At 56.0% G+C, this 16,573-nt stretch overlaps 1 protein-coding gene and 1 pseudogene across 2 annotated transcripts; both read right to left on the bottom strand.

Annotated features, from left to right (window-relative positions):
* Positions 1 to 10,845, bottom strand: part of LOC116818195 (uncharacterized) — a 66,454-nt pseudogene extending 55,609 nt beyond the window's left edge.
* A 625-nt stretch (positions 10,846 to 11,470) lies between these two features.
* RRP8 (ribosomal RNA processing 8) lies at positions 11,471 to 15,971 on the bottom strand. 2 transcript variants are annotated; one of them, XM_075061885.1, is made up of 7 exons: positions 15,726 to 15,796; positions 15,313 to 15,607; positions 14,352 to 14,808; positions 14,104 to 14,233; positions 13,856 to 13,962; positions 12,171 to 12,267; positions 11,471 to 11,731 (listed from the first exon to the last, which is right to left on the bottom strand). In XM_075061885.1, the coding sequence occupies exons 1-7, from the start codon at positions 15,762 to 15,764 to the stop codon at positions 11,618 to 11,620; spliced, it is 1,239 nt and encodes a 412-aa protein (XP_074917986.1). In that variant the 5' UTR covers positions 15,765 to 15,796; the 3' UTR covers positions 11,471 to 11,617. The 2 variants fall into 2 exon arrangements, with proteins under 2 accessions (XP_074917986.1, XP_032624767.1); XM_032768876.2 differs by lacking the exon at positions 15,726 to 15,796 and adding an exon at positions 15,805 to 15,971 and having other exon boundaries at positions 11,472 to 11,731.
* Positions 15,972 to 16,573: the final 602 nt, after the last annotated feature.

Below are 16,573 nucleotides of genomic sequence, written 5' to 3' on the forward strand. Positions count from 1 at the left end.
AAGTGCCCCAGACACTAAAATTCTGGGTGGTGGCAGTGTTACCAGATCTAAGCTAGTAATTAGGCTTAGAAGTGTCCATGCAGGTCCCCACATTTGTACCCTAAAGTTCAAAGTGGGGCAAAAAACCTTGACACACTCCCATTTTTTAGGAGGAAGCTCTTCAATGTGCCAGACCCAAGGGGTCTCACTCTCCCTTCATGTCAGGCCATGTGGCGTCACTGCCTCCTGAGACTGAAGCTCTGGGTTGCTGAATAGAGCTCACAGTGTGAAACAGCAAGCCCCACTGAGACAGACTCCTGGCAGAGAACATGCACTCTGCAGGGATCAGTGCACTGCACTAGCATTTACAGTGACACTCAAGCTGCGTTTCCAAAACAGTTGGGTTTATTAGCCATCTGGCACATACCACATGAAGCCCTTAGGTCAGCACAGAGAAATACAAAACAGAGGCGATCCTGGTCAGCCCAGAGCCCAGCCAAGCCGCAGTGACTCCAGTTTCCTGCTCAGTCTGACCTCCTTGATCAGTTCCCAGGTGAGAGAGCTCCCAGCCTTCGTCTAGAGCTCACACTTACCCCACAGTTCACACTGCCCAGTCTTTTGTTTTCAAGCAGAGGCCCTTGCTCAGCATCCGTGCTGAGAGGCAGGGAAATCCAGGAGTCACTGGCGCTTGCATTGTCTCTCTGGCCTCTTGTTGCTCTGGGTTGGTTTTAACCAGGTCCTTAATGACACTGAATTCCACCCAGACAGGGAGGTGAAACACACACACCTGTCTCTTAATCTGGCCTGAGAGCAAACTTAATCTTTTCCCTCCACCCACTGGATAGCCAAGCAACATATAAGGGAAACTGAGGCATGCATAGGACTCATAAAAACACTACAGAAAATTCCCATTTTCTCACAACCCCTTAACCTGCTGTTTATCAAGTCAAACAGATCGAGATCCTGAGTGCTCTCTCTAGAAGACAGGACTTCCAATCCTGCAGTAATTCTAGTGGATCTTCGTGAATTGTGGACACCAGACCTGGACATAATATTTGAGTGGCAGGTTACAAAACCTCTTACTCTTACATAGGATTCTCCTGTTTCCACGTCCAAGGAGCACATCTGCCCTTTTGACCACAGCATTGCAATGGGAACTCATGCTCAGCTGATTATTCACCACGCGGTAGCAGTTCTGGGTCTGGTTCTGTTCAGTGTCTCCATCAATGATTTAGATAATGGCATAGAGAGCACACCTATAAAGTTTGCGGCTGAAATCTAGCTGGGAGGGGTTGCAAGTGCTTTGGAGGACAGCATTAAAATTCAAAATGATCTGGACAAACTGGAGAAATGATCTGAAGTAAATAGGATTAAATTCAATAAGGACAAATACAGAGGATTCCCCTTAGGAAGGAACAATCAGTTGCACACATCCAAATGGGAAATGACTGCGTAGGAAGGAGCATTGCGGAAAGGGATCTGGGGGTCAGAGTGGATCACAAGCTAAACAGTGTAACACTGTTGTGAAAAAAGCAAACACTATTCTGGGATGTATTAGCAGGAACATTATAAGCTAGAGACAAGCAGTAATTCTTCCGCTCTACTCCGTGCTAATTAACCCGCAAATGGAGAACTGTGTTCAGTTCTGGGCGTCACATTTCAGGAAAAATGTGGACAAATTGGAGCAAGTCCAGAGAAGAGCAACAAAAATGATTAAAGGTCTAGAAAACATGAGCTATGGGGGAAGATTGAAAAAACTGGGTTTGTTTAGTCTTGAGAAGAGAAGAGAACATAAGACTGAGAGGGGACATGATAACGGTTTTCAAGTATGTAAAAGGTTGTTACAAGGAGGAGGGAGAAAAATTATTTCTCTTAACCTCTCATGATAGGACAAGAAGAAATAGGCTTAAATTGCAGCAAAGGAGGTTTAGGTTGGACATTACAAAAAACTTCACAACTGTCAGGGTGGTTAAACACTGCAATAAATTGCCTAGGGAGGTTGTGGAATCTCTACCATGGGAAATTTTTAAGAACAGGTTAGACAAACACCTGTCAGGGATGGTCTAGTCCTGCCATGATTGCAGGGGACTGGACCAGATGGCCTCTCACGGTCCTTCCGATTCTACCATTTAATATTTCTATGTCCCCTCCAACTTTTTCTCAGAGTCACGGCTAGTATCCTATCTTGTGCTTTATCTATTAGGACATTGATCCATGAGCATTTAAGATAATTTTCTTTCTAGCTGTCAATGATTTGGGAAGATAATTTTCTTTCTAGCTGTCAATGATTTGGGAACAGATAATGCCATTTTTGATATTAAGTGTCACCCCATCCTCTCTCTATTGGTCCTACTGATTTTAACATCCCACCAAGTTGCCATAACACCAACTAGATCAAATTCATGCTCACGAATGACCAATTCCAATTATTTTTACTTGTTTCCAGGCTCCCAATATTGGCATATAGACAATTCAATCCTTTCTTCTCTTTGCGTCCTTTGCTCTCTACATTATCATCTGCTGAGTGGTCAGATCTTCCCTCTTTTTACCCTCCCCCTTCTAGTACTGGTTTAAAACCCTCCTGACTCCCCAAAAGGAGCAGCAGTCTTCCTTAATCAGCTGGAGATCTCTTTGTGGGCACACTAGATTTTCTTGCAGGTTGGGCTGTGCAGTCATCCACAGGTGTGCCCTATACACTTCACCATTCCTGTCACCGAGCTAGACTCCCACAGATCTCTTCAGCAGTAATCATGCTGAGGACTTGCTATCAATCTCAAACTTCTAGCTGCATGGAATGCCTCCTGATCCTCACAACCTGCCCATGCTCCTCTGGCTCTGCATGTGCAGAATGCCACTGTGACCTCTTGCCTCAGTTGAATAGATTATTTAATAGTCCCTTTTGGACCTGAATCTATGAATCTGCCTGTACTCCCCTCCCTCTCAGTGCATATACTATGGCAGCGCCCCCAGCCTGCCCTGCATGCTCTGCTGTCTGGTTGCCATCTCTGGCTCAGTGCAGGCTCCTCCATGCAAATACTGGACAGACTGTGGGAGGGCAGAGAGGCCATTCCCATTGCCCTGTGCTCTAACAGAGATCGACCATGAGAAAGGACGTAGGTGTTCCCAGCCCATCACCCTGCTCCTCACTTCGGCGGCTGGAGGGTGAAGGGGCTGCAGCTCAGGACCCCACTGCACCAGGAGGGCAGGCTGCAGGGCTCCTGCATGCAGTGGGGCTCAAAGAGTTGTGCCTGCACAGGGAGAGGAAAGGGCACAGGACATGAAGATCCCAGCCCCCTTTTCTAACATGCTGCCTCCAGAGGAAGGCCAAGCCTGCCAAGGCTCCCAATGCTGAACCCCGGGGCTCAAACACCAAGTCAGCGTTGGTGTACCCCGAACACTGCCTGCCAGCTCTGGGGTGAAGGAGAGCTTGGCACAGCAACCAGGGGCTGCCCCAGCTGGAACCCTCTCTTCCCACTGGGTACCAGGCGCAGGCTGCAGCAGATGTCGCCCCAGGGAGCTCCCAGAACGAGGCAGTAGGGGATGCCAGCTGGGTACTGACTCTCTGTGAGCTGCTCGGAGCAGCAGCAGGATGGTTTCAGTATGGACGGCCAAGCCCGCCCTCCCTGGGGCAGGGGATCTCACAGGGCAAACTGGAAGGACTGTTTCTGCTCTGGGGAAATGTTTCCTCGGCCTCCCACAGGGGAGTGGTGCCTGGATCAGAGAGCAACTGCACAGCTGAGACTGCTCCAGGCCTGAGCAGGCTGCTGCACAGAGCTGGCATGCCTGTCCCTGTGCACTAGCCTGGACAGGGTCTGGTCTGGGCACCAGCCTTGGGAAACCAGGGCACAGCTGCTCTCGGGCCAGTGCTGCAGTGCCAGGTCTTGGGGACAGAAGCACTCTCTGTAGCCAGAGCATAGCCCTGGATGGGGACTCTAGGGTGGACAGGCTGCCGTGGGTCATCCCTGCCAGAGGCAGCCTGGGGCAGGACACTCACAAGCCACAGCACCTGGCAGGCCAGGAGCCAGCCCGCGTGCTCTGCTGCCAAAGAGCGTGGCTCAGCCCCCCACCCGGTAATGCCAGCAGCACGCTCTCTTTGGGGCACCATATCAGAGAGGAAGGTAACGTCCCTGGCAGGCTACCAGGGATATTACAGATGGATCTGTGGTCTCGGCTCTTTCAGTGCCTCCTCCCTCTTTCCCCCCTCCCCCCTGAAGTCTAAGATAGAGCCCTCTCCTCTTGGGTATTTGCTCCCTTTACAATAATGGCTGGACCCCTCCCACACAGAGAGCCACAGACACCCGCCCGCAACCAGGGGCACCCATGGCCCGTCACTCCCTACCTGAGGCACAGGGGCATCGTGCCCCTGTTGGCTAGGGCTCCTGCCAGGGGCCTCCTCGCTGCTCGGCCTCCGCCTGCAAGTCATGCGCTGGCTGTTCAGCTCCAGGATTCGGGTGGTGATGCCCTTGACGTGCAGCAGATCATCCAGCGAGTTGAAGCCCTTCAGCTCCTGCCAGGGAACATGCAGGACTCAGCATGGTGTTGGGCAGAGCTTGGGCAGCCCTGCACCAGGGCAGACGCAGAGTCCCCCCACCCTCAGGGCTCTCTGTGTCCCTCCTAGGAAAATAATTCCCAGCTGGAGCCCTCTCTCTGCGGGGTGCTCCCCAGAGATTCCCCTGCAGTCACCCTGATTACCCCTGGCCAGCACAGCTCAGCTCACACCTGGTCATCCATTGGCCCTGTGATGTTATTGACACAAACTGGGACTGTATAGATCATTGTTGCAACCAAGGTCCTGTAGTGGCACCAAATCTTGTACAAAGGAGATCAAGTAAGGTGTCTAAGACATGGTTATGGTTTGCTGGTTATGATTATGCCGTCTGTATGTCTGTATCATTTTTGTATTTAAAGTTATAAGTATTGGCTCTTGACTGCCTGTAGTTCAAACTTGTGCTGTGCTTCTGGGTGACACCCCAGACAATTTGGTGTCAACTCGGCCTAGCCTGCTTTATGGCCCATTAAGGACCATCAGCGACACAACTGACCCATTGAGGGAAGGCAGATACCCTTGTACTCAGCAAGGCATGCAGGGACATACCTGTGGACAGAACTCTGAGGTTTTTCCATGCCATGTGCTGGAATGATTGTCTTTGGGACAAAGAAAGCAGAGGCCTCATGGCAAGGGACTATAAAAAGCTGCTGCATCTCCTCTATTTTGTCTTCAGTCCTGCTTCATACCTCTGGAGGGACTTTGCCACAAACTGAAGCTCTGAGCAAAGGACTGAATGACCCATCCCAGCAGGGGATGTTCCAGAGACTTGATTTAAACCTGCAGGTTACTCCATCACTGATACAAGGCTGAACCAAGAACTTTGCCATTACTGTACATAATTGATTCCAGGGGGAGGGATAGCTCAGTGGTTTGAGCAGTGGCCTGCTAAACCCAGGGTTGTGAGCTCAATCCCTGAGGGGGCCACTCAGGGATCTGGGGCAAAAATCAGTACTTGGTCCTGCTAGTGAAGGCAGGGGGCTGGACTCATTGACCTTTTGAGGTCCCTTCCAGTTCTAGGAGATTGATATACCTCCTATTATTATTTAACCAATTCTGGCTCTCATTTCTATCTTTTTTCCTTTTATGAATAAACCTTTAGATTTTAGATTCTAAAGAACTGGCAACAGCGTGATTTGTCGGTAAGATCTGATGTGTATATTGACCTGGGTCTGGGGCTTGGTCCTTTGGGATCGAGAGAACCTTTTTCTTTTACTGGGGCGTTGGTTTTCATAACCATTCATCCCCAAGATGAGTGGCACTGGTGGTGATACTGGGAAACTGGAGTGTCTAAGGGAATTGCTTGTGTGACTTGCGGTTAGCCAGTGGGGTCAGACCAAAGTCCTCTCTGTCTGTCTGGTTTGGTTTGCCTTGGTGTGCAAAGGACCTCCAGCCAGGGGCTGTGACTGGCCTGCTCTGAGCAATTTGTCCTGAATTGATACTCTCAGTTGGGTCTCGCCAGAGGCAGCATCGTTACAGGCCCTGATGCCCAGCTGCCCTCCTGCAGAACCGGCCTGCCATGCCCACACCCATGTCCACGCCCTCTCTGGCCCTCACCATGCCTAGAAAAGCCCAGCCGCGTACACCTCTGGGGGAGGGGGCCTGAGCTGGGACTGTGGTGGGGACGTGGGCACAGGAGGGGCTGAAACATCTGGGAAGAGGAATTTTGTCTCTCTACCTGACAAGACTCTGACCCCACCCCAGATCTTCTGCCCCACGTCTCTTTGCCCCCTTATCCCTCCCGCTCCTGGGGACAGGAACCATCCCCCACAAGGGAAGTGGAAAGAGCCTCCGGGCTGGGGCCCACACTGAGCCCTGCTGGATACAAGCACCTTCCCCAACCCGCCCACGCTGAGCACACCAGGCACCCAGCAGTAGAGAGGCCTAGACAGGGAACTGAGGAGAGGGATCGTCTGGGGAAGGTGTCTACTTCGCAGATAAACAGAGACCTGCCCTGGGGAGGGGACACACACCCAGGATACAGGGGGAAACTCCCTGCCAGCTCGTCTCTAGGCAGCTGGTGGCTGACAGGTGCCGTCCGGGCACCCAGACAAGGAAATTTGTAATGCAAGCATCTTTGAACACACCCCACACCCCTTTCAGGCTCAAGCGTCTTCGCTGGGAAAGTGAGGGAGACAGGCCCAAACTCTGACCCCAGGGGACCTGCGCCTCACACAAACCCTCATGCCTGGCTCTCTATTGGCTGCATGGCATGCCAGGAACACAGGCCTCTTGGAACCAGGACTGGGGCCACACTGCATGCTGGGGACCCCGCTCTCTGCACACCATGCCATGGCCCTGCACCTGGTCGCACAGTAGGCTAGGCCTATGGTCTCTGTGGAGAGGGCACTGAGGGGGCAGGAGGCTACCTTCCCCACCAGGTGTCCACAGGCAGGACAAACAGAGTGACAGAGGGGGACTACAGGCCCCCGAGTCCTTCATGGTACCCGATACCCTGAAGACAAGGGCACCATCTGCCCGAGGGCACCGTGGTGAGGAGCATGCTGCAAATTCCTTGTTCTGATGTCATCAGAGTAGGAGGATCCATGGCCTGCATGGTCCCTTCCCTCCCCCCGCCCCGCCCCCCCCACCATGCACAGAGTCAGGGGGCACAACCTCAGAGCCAGCACAAGCCAGCCCAGATCTATAAACTGCTCCACCAGGGGCTAGCTCTGAACAGAATCTGCCTTCAAGGTTGGCTCTGCCAGGAACCAGCAGGGACTGGGCCAGGGGCTCCCTAAGCTGACAGCCAAAGAAGCACCCTCCATAGTAATCTATGCAGGCAACCTCCCACTCACATGACCTGTCCCAGGGCCACTCAGCCACAGCAAATGGAGCCAGAGCTGCATGCCACCTGCCAGCCATGGTGCACAGTCTGGCCCAGCACCACTGCCAGCCCTCCTCAGCCTCCCCCACCCAGAGAGGGAGTGCAAGGACCTACTGAGCAGCGCAGGCTCACAGCTGCAGGCAATGTCCTCTGCACTGCTCACCCACTGTGCCCTGGCCTGTAGGGACTTCCCACCCACGAGGCCACTGGCCAGGTAAGCTGTGCTAAGAGAGGTCCCTTGTTGACCCCTCAGACAGCAGCCCAGACTCTGTTGTTCATTGCCAAATACCACCTGTCATTGGTGCTGCCCTCGCCCCCCAATGCCTCATGCACTAGAGTACCGAGACTGGAGATCCAGCGTTGGGAGAGACTGAAACAGGAAGGGTCCCTGCTAGAGGGACAATAAAGCCTGGCTCTTTGCCCTTTCCTATGGCTGAGGGACATCATCTGGGGTTTCCTAGTAGCAGGTCTGTCCCCACAAGAGTGGTTGGCCAGGATCCACCCAGGGACCCATCCAGCCCAGCCTCCTCCCTCTCTTGGGGCAAGCCCCTAATGCTTCAGAGGCAGGAGCGCCCCCACAGGCAGTTCTGGAATAGCATATGCCCCTGAGGGAGCTCCCCGCCCACGGAACAGAGGATAAAGCTCCTATTCTTTCAGAGACAGTGTGTGACACTGTGAACAATCATTCCTGTAACTCAGTTCTCACTTGGCTACAGGGTCTTTGAGCCCTGCACCGCACAGCAGGCCCCTGGCAGCACCCAGGAACGAACCCCTCTTGCCATTCTGTGCGACCACGCCACAGCGTTAGTCCCACACCCACGCTTGTTTTTCTAAGGTCAGTTTCTTTTCAAACACACACAGCAAGCTGCAAAGCGAGGACCAAGCACGCCAGGGAGTGTCAGTGGTAATGCTGCCCATGCAGCTAGAACTGCGCCTGGTCACACATGGCCCCAGCTCTGCCCCCAGGTACACGTGCAGTCTAATGAGAGGACTGCACATTGATTTCAGTGGGACACTGCGTCTCTGTGGCCAGGCCGTATTTGCAGTGATGGCAGCATAAGCGCAAAGCAGCTCCAGGGTGGCCATGGAGGGATCCCATGCGCAGCAGGGCTGATCCCAGTCAGGCACTGAAAGCCATCCCGCAAGGAGAGGTGAGCACTGGCAGAGCAGGCAGGGGCACCGGCAGCCTTCCCACTGTCACCAGCTTCGTATATACACACGTTCTCCCCACACCCACAGCCAAACTACCATACCTGCCCCCAAGGCGTGCCAGCCTCCCACCCACTCTGGGAAGTCAAACCCCACACAGAGCCTTCCCCGTCCCACTGGGGACCCCAAACCCCACAGGGCAGCCCTGATCACTTGCCTCCAATGACAGCTTCCCCACCTGTCCCAGTCAGTCCCTCTGCTCCCAACCTCAGCAGTCAGGACCATCCTTCAATCTCATTGGCTTCCCCCCACACCCATGAATACTCAGCCCCCATCTCCAGCCTACCCACTCACCACCTTGCTGACACCTGGCGTATCAGACCCAAATCCCAGCACAGCCCATCTCCAACCTGCCCCTCTGACTTTTGGAAGGGCCATGCAGCCACAGGAGCTGTGAGAGGAAGAGAGGCAGAACAGGCCTTCCACAGCTCCCAGGGAATGGCTGAGAGCTCTGGCGGACACTAAGGCTGTGCAAGGGGCTGGACGAGATGACCTCTTGAGGTCGATACTGCCCTACATTTCTGGGAGTCTCTGAGAGGGGGATGAGCATGCAGCAGGGAGGGGAGCCTAAGGCCTTATCTGCACAGGAAAGTTTAACCAGTTGCACCAGTGCAGATGATCTAGTTATACCAGTATAAACACCCATGGGGATACTCTTATTCCAGTACAAAGGTGGCTTTATTCAGTTTACCTTGAATTACTTCCTAGGTGACAAAATCAGTGTTGAAAACAGGCTCTCTTACACTGGAACAAGAGTGTCTACACAGGAAGTTAGACTGGTATAACTAGAATAGTTTAAACCCGCACCTGAGCTCATATCCAAATTGTGTCATAAAATCCTTATGGACAGTAATTCCATGCAAGACTATAGCAGTAGGGCTATATTACAGACCACCTGGCCAGGATGGAGATAATGACTGTGAAATGCTCAGGGAGATTAGAGAGGCTAGAAAAAATAAAAACTCAATAATAATGGGGGATATCAACTATCCCCATATTGACTGGGTACATGTCATCTCAGGACGGGATGGAGAGATAAAGTTTCTTGACACTTTAAACAACTGCTTCTTGGAGCAGCTAGTCCTGGAACCCATTTGAGGAGAGGGAAATCTTGATTTAGTCCTAAGTGGAGCACAGGATCTGGTCCAAGAGGTGAATATCGCTGAACCGCTTTGTAATAAAACCATCCCTGAGGACCGGGAAGGGGGAGGACACCAGAGAAGTCCACCACAGTTCAGAAAGAGGAACTACAGACAGTGAGGAGGTTTGTGAAATGGAAATTAAAAGGTACAGTGTCAAAAGTGAAATCCCAAAAAAGAGCCATCGTGGCTAAACAACAAAGTAAAAGAAGCAGTGAGAGGCAAAAGCATCCTTCAAAAAGTGGAAGTTAAATCCTAGTGAGGAAAATAGAAAGGAGCATAAACTCTGGCAAGTGAAGTGTAAAACTATAATTAGGAAGGCCAAAAAAGAATCTGAAGAACAACCAGCCAAAGACTCAAAAAGGGGGCCCTGAATGATGGGACGAACTCAAGAGGGGAACTCAAGGCCCATAACTAAGGCTACGGTTTGTCACAGGTACTTTTAGTAGAAGTCATGGATCGGTCAGGGGCAGTGAACAAAAATTTACGGCCTGTGACCTGTCCATGACCTGTTCAATATACCCTACCCAGCCCCTGCTCTGCCCCACATTCCCCCCCCTCAGGCCGATCCCACATTTCTCCGCCACCACTTCTCCCCCGCCCAGCCCCTGCTTTGCCTCATGTCCCTCCGCCACCCAGCCCCCACTCGCATACCGCCGCTCCGTCTCCTTCCGCTCCACATTCCCCACCAGCCCACCGATCCCCCCCATCACGTCCCACACGTCCAAGCCCGCGTGCTCTGCCCACATTCCCCCCCACTCAACCTCCTGTTCCCCACAGCTTCGCCCACGTCCCCGCGCTTTCCAGACCCCTGCTCTTGCCCACATTCGCCCCACGCCCCCCCTCCAGCCCCAGGTCTGCCCTAGCATCCCCCCCGCCCAGCCCCACACTACCCACTCCACCCCTCCCCGCACCTACATTCCCCCTCGCCCCCGCCCAGACCCCTGCTCTGCCCCACACCTCTCTCTTGCGCACGATGCCCCGGGCCCGGCGCCGGCCGATGCCGCACAGCGCCCCCTCCAGCTCCGACACCCCGGCGCGGTTGATGTCCAGCTTCCCCCCGTCGGGGCCAGGGCCCCCCGGACCCGACATCCCGGGACAGGAAACACCGCGGCCCCGTAGGCCCGACCCCACTGCGCACGCGCCCTCCCGGACACCCGCATTGCGCACGCGCACGCCCAGCCCCTGCCCGCGAAGGGAGCAGCCGCCGGCCAGCCTGGGCATGCGCGCAACCGGCACGGCTCGTGCGCCCCCCGAACTACAATTCCCACAAGGCACCGCGAGGCGATTGAACAAAAACTTTATTGCTATAAAGAAAAAAATGTTACACGCCCTCCCCCCGGGGCGCAGGGGGAGATACACAGCCCCCCCACCGCCCCCTATAGCCGGGTCCGGGAAACTAAACACGCCCCGACCCCCAATGGGACAAGGCCCCCAGGGCAGAGCAGGGGTGGGGATGGGGCCCCCAGGACAGGCCCCCAGGCAGAGGCAGGGCAGGGCAGGGCTGGGTGCAGGGCCCCCAGGGCAGACCAGGGGTGTGGGTGGGAGCAGGGGGGGGGCCAGGGCAGAGGCAGGGGTGCAGGTGGGAACAGGGGCAGGGCCCCCAGGACAGGCCCCCAGGCAGGGGCGGGGCCCCCAGGGCAGAGGCAGGGGTGCGGGTGGGAGCACAGGCAGGACCCCCGGGGCAGAGGCAGGGGTGCGGGTGGGAGCAGGGGCGGGGCCCCCAGGACAGGCCCCGAGGCAGGGCAGTGTGCAGGGCCCCCAGAGCACAGCAGGGGTGGGGCCCCCAGGCAGAGGCAAGGCAGGGCTGGGTGCAGGGCCCCCAGAGCATGGCAGGGGTGGGGCCCTGAGGCAGGGGCAAGGTGGGGCTGGGTACAGGAGCAGGGCCTCCAGGGCAGACATCAGCTGAGGCGCCCCTCAGCGCTTCTTATAGAGGCAGGGTCTCAGTGCCAGGCCCGGCAGCTTCCCCCGAGCCCGGGGGGGTCCCGTCTTGGAGAAATCAAACATGTAGAAAAAGGGATTGTCCAGGTCCTGCAAGGGGAGAAACAGCTGATGGGAGCTAGACCAGCCCCCCCACACACACACCTGCTGTCCACCCACTGGCTCCTACCATCCCTCCCCCACACCTCTCTACTGCACCCCCCAGCCCATCTTACGCCCCCATGCCTGCTCCTTGCCAGCCCCTAGACTCCCCCTGCACCTGCTACCCACCCACTGACTCCTGCTGCACCTGCCGCCACCACCTCTCCCGTCCCCTGCACCTGCCACTATAGCCCAGCCCTGCCAGTGGGCCTTCTAGCCAGACACAGGCCAAGAGCAATCTTGCGAGCTGCCCCGCCCTATCCTGTCCTGGGGGACTGGAGGCAGCAGCAGCAGCTCGGAGGCAGAGGCAGGCCCACCCTGCCCACAGCAGTCTATGCCTCTGGGGCCCCATCCTGCCTGCGGCATGGGGAGAAGGGGTAGGACGCACCTTGGAGACAATCTGAAAGCCCAGCTGAGTCACGGCACTCACAAAGGCTCGGATGTCTGCAAAGCGGCTGGCAACCTCTGCCACCTTCAGCATGCCCCTGGGGAGATGTCAAGTGAGGGGTGAGGGCTGGTTTCTCAAGCCACTGCCCGCATCCCCCACAATGCTTGCTCTGCGCAGCTCCCCTCCGCCCCTCCCTGAGAGTTATGAGTGTAATATACAGTAACATCTCATTGAAAGGTGATATAGGGTCAGAAAGAGTTAATTAACTCAGACTAACCTGACCCAGGGCCAAACTTTAAAGACTTGTTAGGAAGATCTGTAAATGAACAGAGCTTTGAAATGCAGCCGCATTGTTAGAGGCAGAAGGGGAGGTATCTGCTCAGGTCTTGGGATGTCAGCAAACAAGTCTTGTCTATTGCTATAGCTTTAATTCAAAGATCAAAATTGGAATATTAACGTTTAGGAAGACACTTGAAGGAAATAGTATTATTGTCTGTCTGTCTCTTGGAAGGTTGTGATAAACGGTATCTGAACTTTTTAATGGATAAATTACACTATGCTAATTGCCAGGATGTTTGGGAGACAGAAGATTAAGCGTATTCCCTCAGGCCAAGACGCTGCTGAAAATGTACACAGGTTTCAAAGCGGTAGTCCTGTTAGTCTGTATCAGCAAAACCAATGAGGAGTCCTTGTGGCACCTTGGCCATAAGCTTTCGTGGGCTAGAACCCACTTCATCAGACGCATGGAGTGGAAAATATAGGAGCACGTATAAATACATGAAAAGATGTGTGTGAGAGGACAGTCTAATGAGACAATTTAGTTAACAGCAGGATAAATAACTTTTGAAGTGGTAATGAGAGTGGTCCATTTAGACTCTGGGGGAATTGTGGGACCAGCTGCGGCTCCACCCTAACCCCTGCCCCCGACCCCCGCAAAGAGCAGCCCTCTGATACTAAATGGGCTCTGGGGTGATCCTACAACTGGAAACTCCCCACATCTGGGCTCAGGAAGCAGCAACAAGAGGACTCATGCTGCTGTGAAGAGTGGACTCCTCTCAACAGCTGAGTTTCCCCCCCTCTGAGCGCACAGCAGGAGAAGGGTAAAAATCCCAAACCAATCAGACTAAGTAGCTCATTGCTGCTTGGATGTGGGATGCAGGGGTGTCTCGGCATGAGCTGGGATCCTCAGCTGCTTAGGCCAGGTTAGGCCTGAAGGACAAAGGGAGATTGCTGGTTATAGAGGCCTGTAATACATTCCTGTGTCTGGCTGGCTGCTCCAACCTCCGAAGAGAGTCTATCCCAGGACTGGCTATGAGCATTTTCTTTGGCGTGAAACCCAAAGAGCAGCTGACCTGGGGTAGGTGACTGGCTGAGGAGTAACCCGACTACTGCTGCATGCAGGGAGCTGCGGCTGTCAGTCCCAGGACATCATGAACTTTTATTGGACCCACTTCTGTTGGTCTGGGAGACCAGTTTTCAAGCCCCTTCCCTGAGGGGTGGGGAAGGTCCCCCAGCAACACGCTGCCCTCTTGGCGCCCTTCAGTGATTTGGGGGGCAAGGCCCAGCTGTCAGAGACGCGCTCTCTTGGGTTTGTGCCCTGGTGCCTCACACTCCTGCTTTATGCCTCCACCCCTCAGCGTTGTGCTGCCACGTGGCTCCCCCAGGTTATCCCAGGTCCCCATTACCCTGGCCTCAGCACCCGGTTGGCCTCTTCCAGGATCTCCCGCAGATTGGTGCCCATCAGCGCCAGACAGAACACAGTGACATCCACAGACTCGTCTGCCAGCGGCACCTGCAGGGCCACCCAGCAGCATGAGCCCCGGTGGGAATGTAACACAGGGAGACCCCTCCACACACACCCGTACCTGCTCCCTGCAGGCCCATTCCCAGCCTCAGCCCCCCACACCTGGTATCCCCCGCCTATCTCCCCTACCTTGGCCATGTCGCACACAGTGACACATGGGCTCAGAGCCACCAGGTCAAACGAGTGAACCTTGTTCCTGATGCTGGTCGCAATCTTGCAGTCACCGCATCCAAAATCTGCTACCACCAGCGAGGCCGGCCTGAGGGGGCAGCAGAGAGTGGGTGCCAGGCCACGGACCCCGCCAGGGCTCAGCCATGCCCCACCCCTATGCTGGGCCGGAGGTCCCCCAGCAGCACCAACCCGGCCCCTGCACTCACCGCCCCCGCAGGTACTGGATAATGCGGTGAACCGGATTCTCGGGCCAGCGCCCCACCTGCCGAGTGAAGCCGCGGTGATAGATGGCGAAGGCAGCAGGGTCGCGCTGGAAGAGCCGGGCTGCCTCCTGGCTGCTGGACGTATAGAGCTGCTGGTTGATGTAGCGGAAACGGGCTGACTGGAGCCGCTCCTCCATCCGGGCCCGCAGCGCCCCCGAGAGCTCCGACTGGGACAGTGCTGAGGTCCTCTGCTCCACATCCTGCCCCCCGCCCAGGCTCTGCCCCACATCCTTCCCCATGCCTGCTTTGAACTTGTTCTTCTGTCGCCTTTTATTCTTCTGTTTGTTCCTCCACTGCTTCCTGCTCAGCACTGGACCAGGCCCCCCAGTGGCTGCGCCCCAGCTTGGCAGCTCTTTGCTGGGCGTGTGTGCTTTGTCCCCGGGGGCCTCTGCTGCACAATCTAGGGGGGGGAAACAGGCAGGTCGACGCTTAACCGCTGCATTGGCCCAGCGGCCCCCACGCCACTTAGCTCTGGTGAGGATGCTCCGAGGACGCACTCAGCCTGCCTCCGAGGGGAGCAGCTGTCTCCCCAGCAGTGCTGCTTACACAGGGGTCACGTCGGTCTCACTGCCTCGACTTTTCACCTCCGAGAGACAGCGCAACACCGGGATGAGCCGGGGAGGCCTGGCCTTGGTGTGAGACACCCATTCAGTGCACACAGGTCAAGGGATTCAGGGTAGAGTCCATCCAGCCCTCCTGCTCCAGAGCTGGCTTGCTCCACGCAGACCTGCCTGCAAACCCCAGGCCCAACGCTAGTCACTCCCACCTCCTGAGATGTGGCCCAGGCGGGTGCATCTCCCTGCAGGAAGCTCCCGAGAGTTGACATGGAAACCCCACTACCACCCCGCCCCGACTCTGCAGTCCCCTATGGGAGGGGAGCTGTGCCAGCCCACTCCGTCCGTACCTTTCCTCCGTCTCCTGCCAGCTGGCTCTGGCTCCGGCTCCGGCCCTACCTGGGGAGTGCCAGAGCCGCTTGGAGTCCTTGGGGCGATATGGGAGGAGGCAGCTCTGGGTTTCAGGCCCCGTCTCTGTTTCCTGGGCTGTTTTCTCCTCGCCTGGTCCGCAGAGTCAGACTCAGATTCGCTGTCCCCAGACAGGGGCCCGGGGCTCTGAGGAGGCTCTGTGCAGCTTGAGGCCTCCAGGCGCTGCAGGGTTGCGAGGAGCCGTCTGCGCTGCTTTCGCAAGGAGCCTCTAGGAGCCTGGAGATAGCAGGGGCGTCAGTGCTGCCCCCAGAGCTACGGGAGGCCAAGGGGTCCACGCTGCTCCCACCTCCATCTGAGACAAAAGGCATCCCTCTCGCCCACCCATGGAGCTTACCTCCCTCAGCTCTAGCCCCCCGCCTCCACCGCAGCCCATGCCGGCTGCCAGGTGAGTCCATGTCTCTGGAGGGACTCACCGGGGGACAGTGCTGGGCAGAACAGTGCTGAGGGTGCAGGAGAGCCTGGCTGAAAGCCTCCCCGCCATCCTCCTTGTTCCACCCTCCTTCATCAAACATGGCACGGCTGCCAGGAACACGGCCGTCTCTCCAGGCGGCTCCCACCGGCCTAGAACAGAAGAACAGCGGTGAGGCCTCCAAACTGCATTTCTCTGGAGTGTCAGGGCCAACAGCTCCTGTGCTTCCCCTCAGCGCCCCAGCAGCTCCCAGCCGCTGCGTTTTGTGGGCGAGACCCGCATTTCCCCTGCCTGCGCAGGCTGCCTGGGTCCCTGCAATTTCCAGCGACAGGCTGCTGGGCACGGAGCAACTGTCGACAGCGAGGGGGGATCCCAGCTATTTCCTTCGCAGGTCACCCCACGGCACTCCAAGAACCTACACGCTCACTGACAAGCCCAGCTCTGCCCTGGGCTCTGGCAGGGGCCACCCTTCACCCCCTCCAAGGGTCTCCACATACACAGTCACATTTTAAATACAATGGACCCAAAGGTGTTAAAGCGATTTATTAAGGTTTATCCAGGTGATTGGGATTGCACCAACATATGACACAATCCCCCAGAAATCTCACACCCTGGAACCAGGATACATTAAATTAGTTCCCTCGCTCCCGATCCACAGCCCCTGCTAGCTTAGCCCTGAGTCCCCAGCTCTGCCAGTGCCCCTCACTCCTGACTCGCAGCCCCCTGCTACCCAACCCTGGGCTGCCCCCAGCTCTGCCAGTGCCCCTCACTCC

Source organism: Chelonoidis abingdonii, chromosome 1 (genome assembly GCF_003597395.2).
Source record: "Chelonoidis abingdonii isolate Lonesome George chromosome 1, CheloAbing_2.0, whole genome shotgun sequence".
Classification (NCBI taxonomy): domain Eukaryota; kingdom Metazoa; phylum Chordata; order Testudines; family Testudinidae; genus Chelonoidis; species Chelonoidis abingdonii.

Bases quoted from the DNA above. Each gene is read 5' to 3' on its own strand.
- RRP8 (XM_032768876.2), bottom strand. From the start codon at position 15,903: ATGTTTGATGAAGGAGGGTGGAACAAGGAGGATGGCGGGGAGGCTTTC. The intron at 14,809-15,312 runs GTACGGACGGAG...TCCCCCCCCTAG, and splicing joins TGGCAGGAGACGGAGGAAAG to ATTGTGCAGCAGAGGCCCCC. The intron at 14,234-14,351 runs GTGAGTGCAGGG...CTGCCCCCTCAG, and splicing joins ATCCAGTACCTGCGGGGGCG to GCCGGCCTCGCTGGTGGTAG.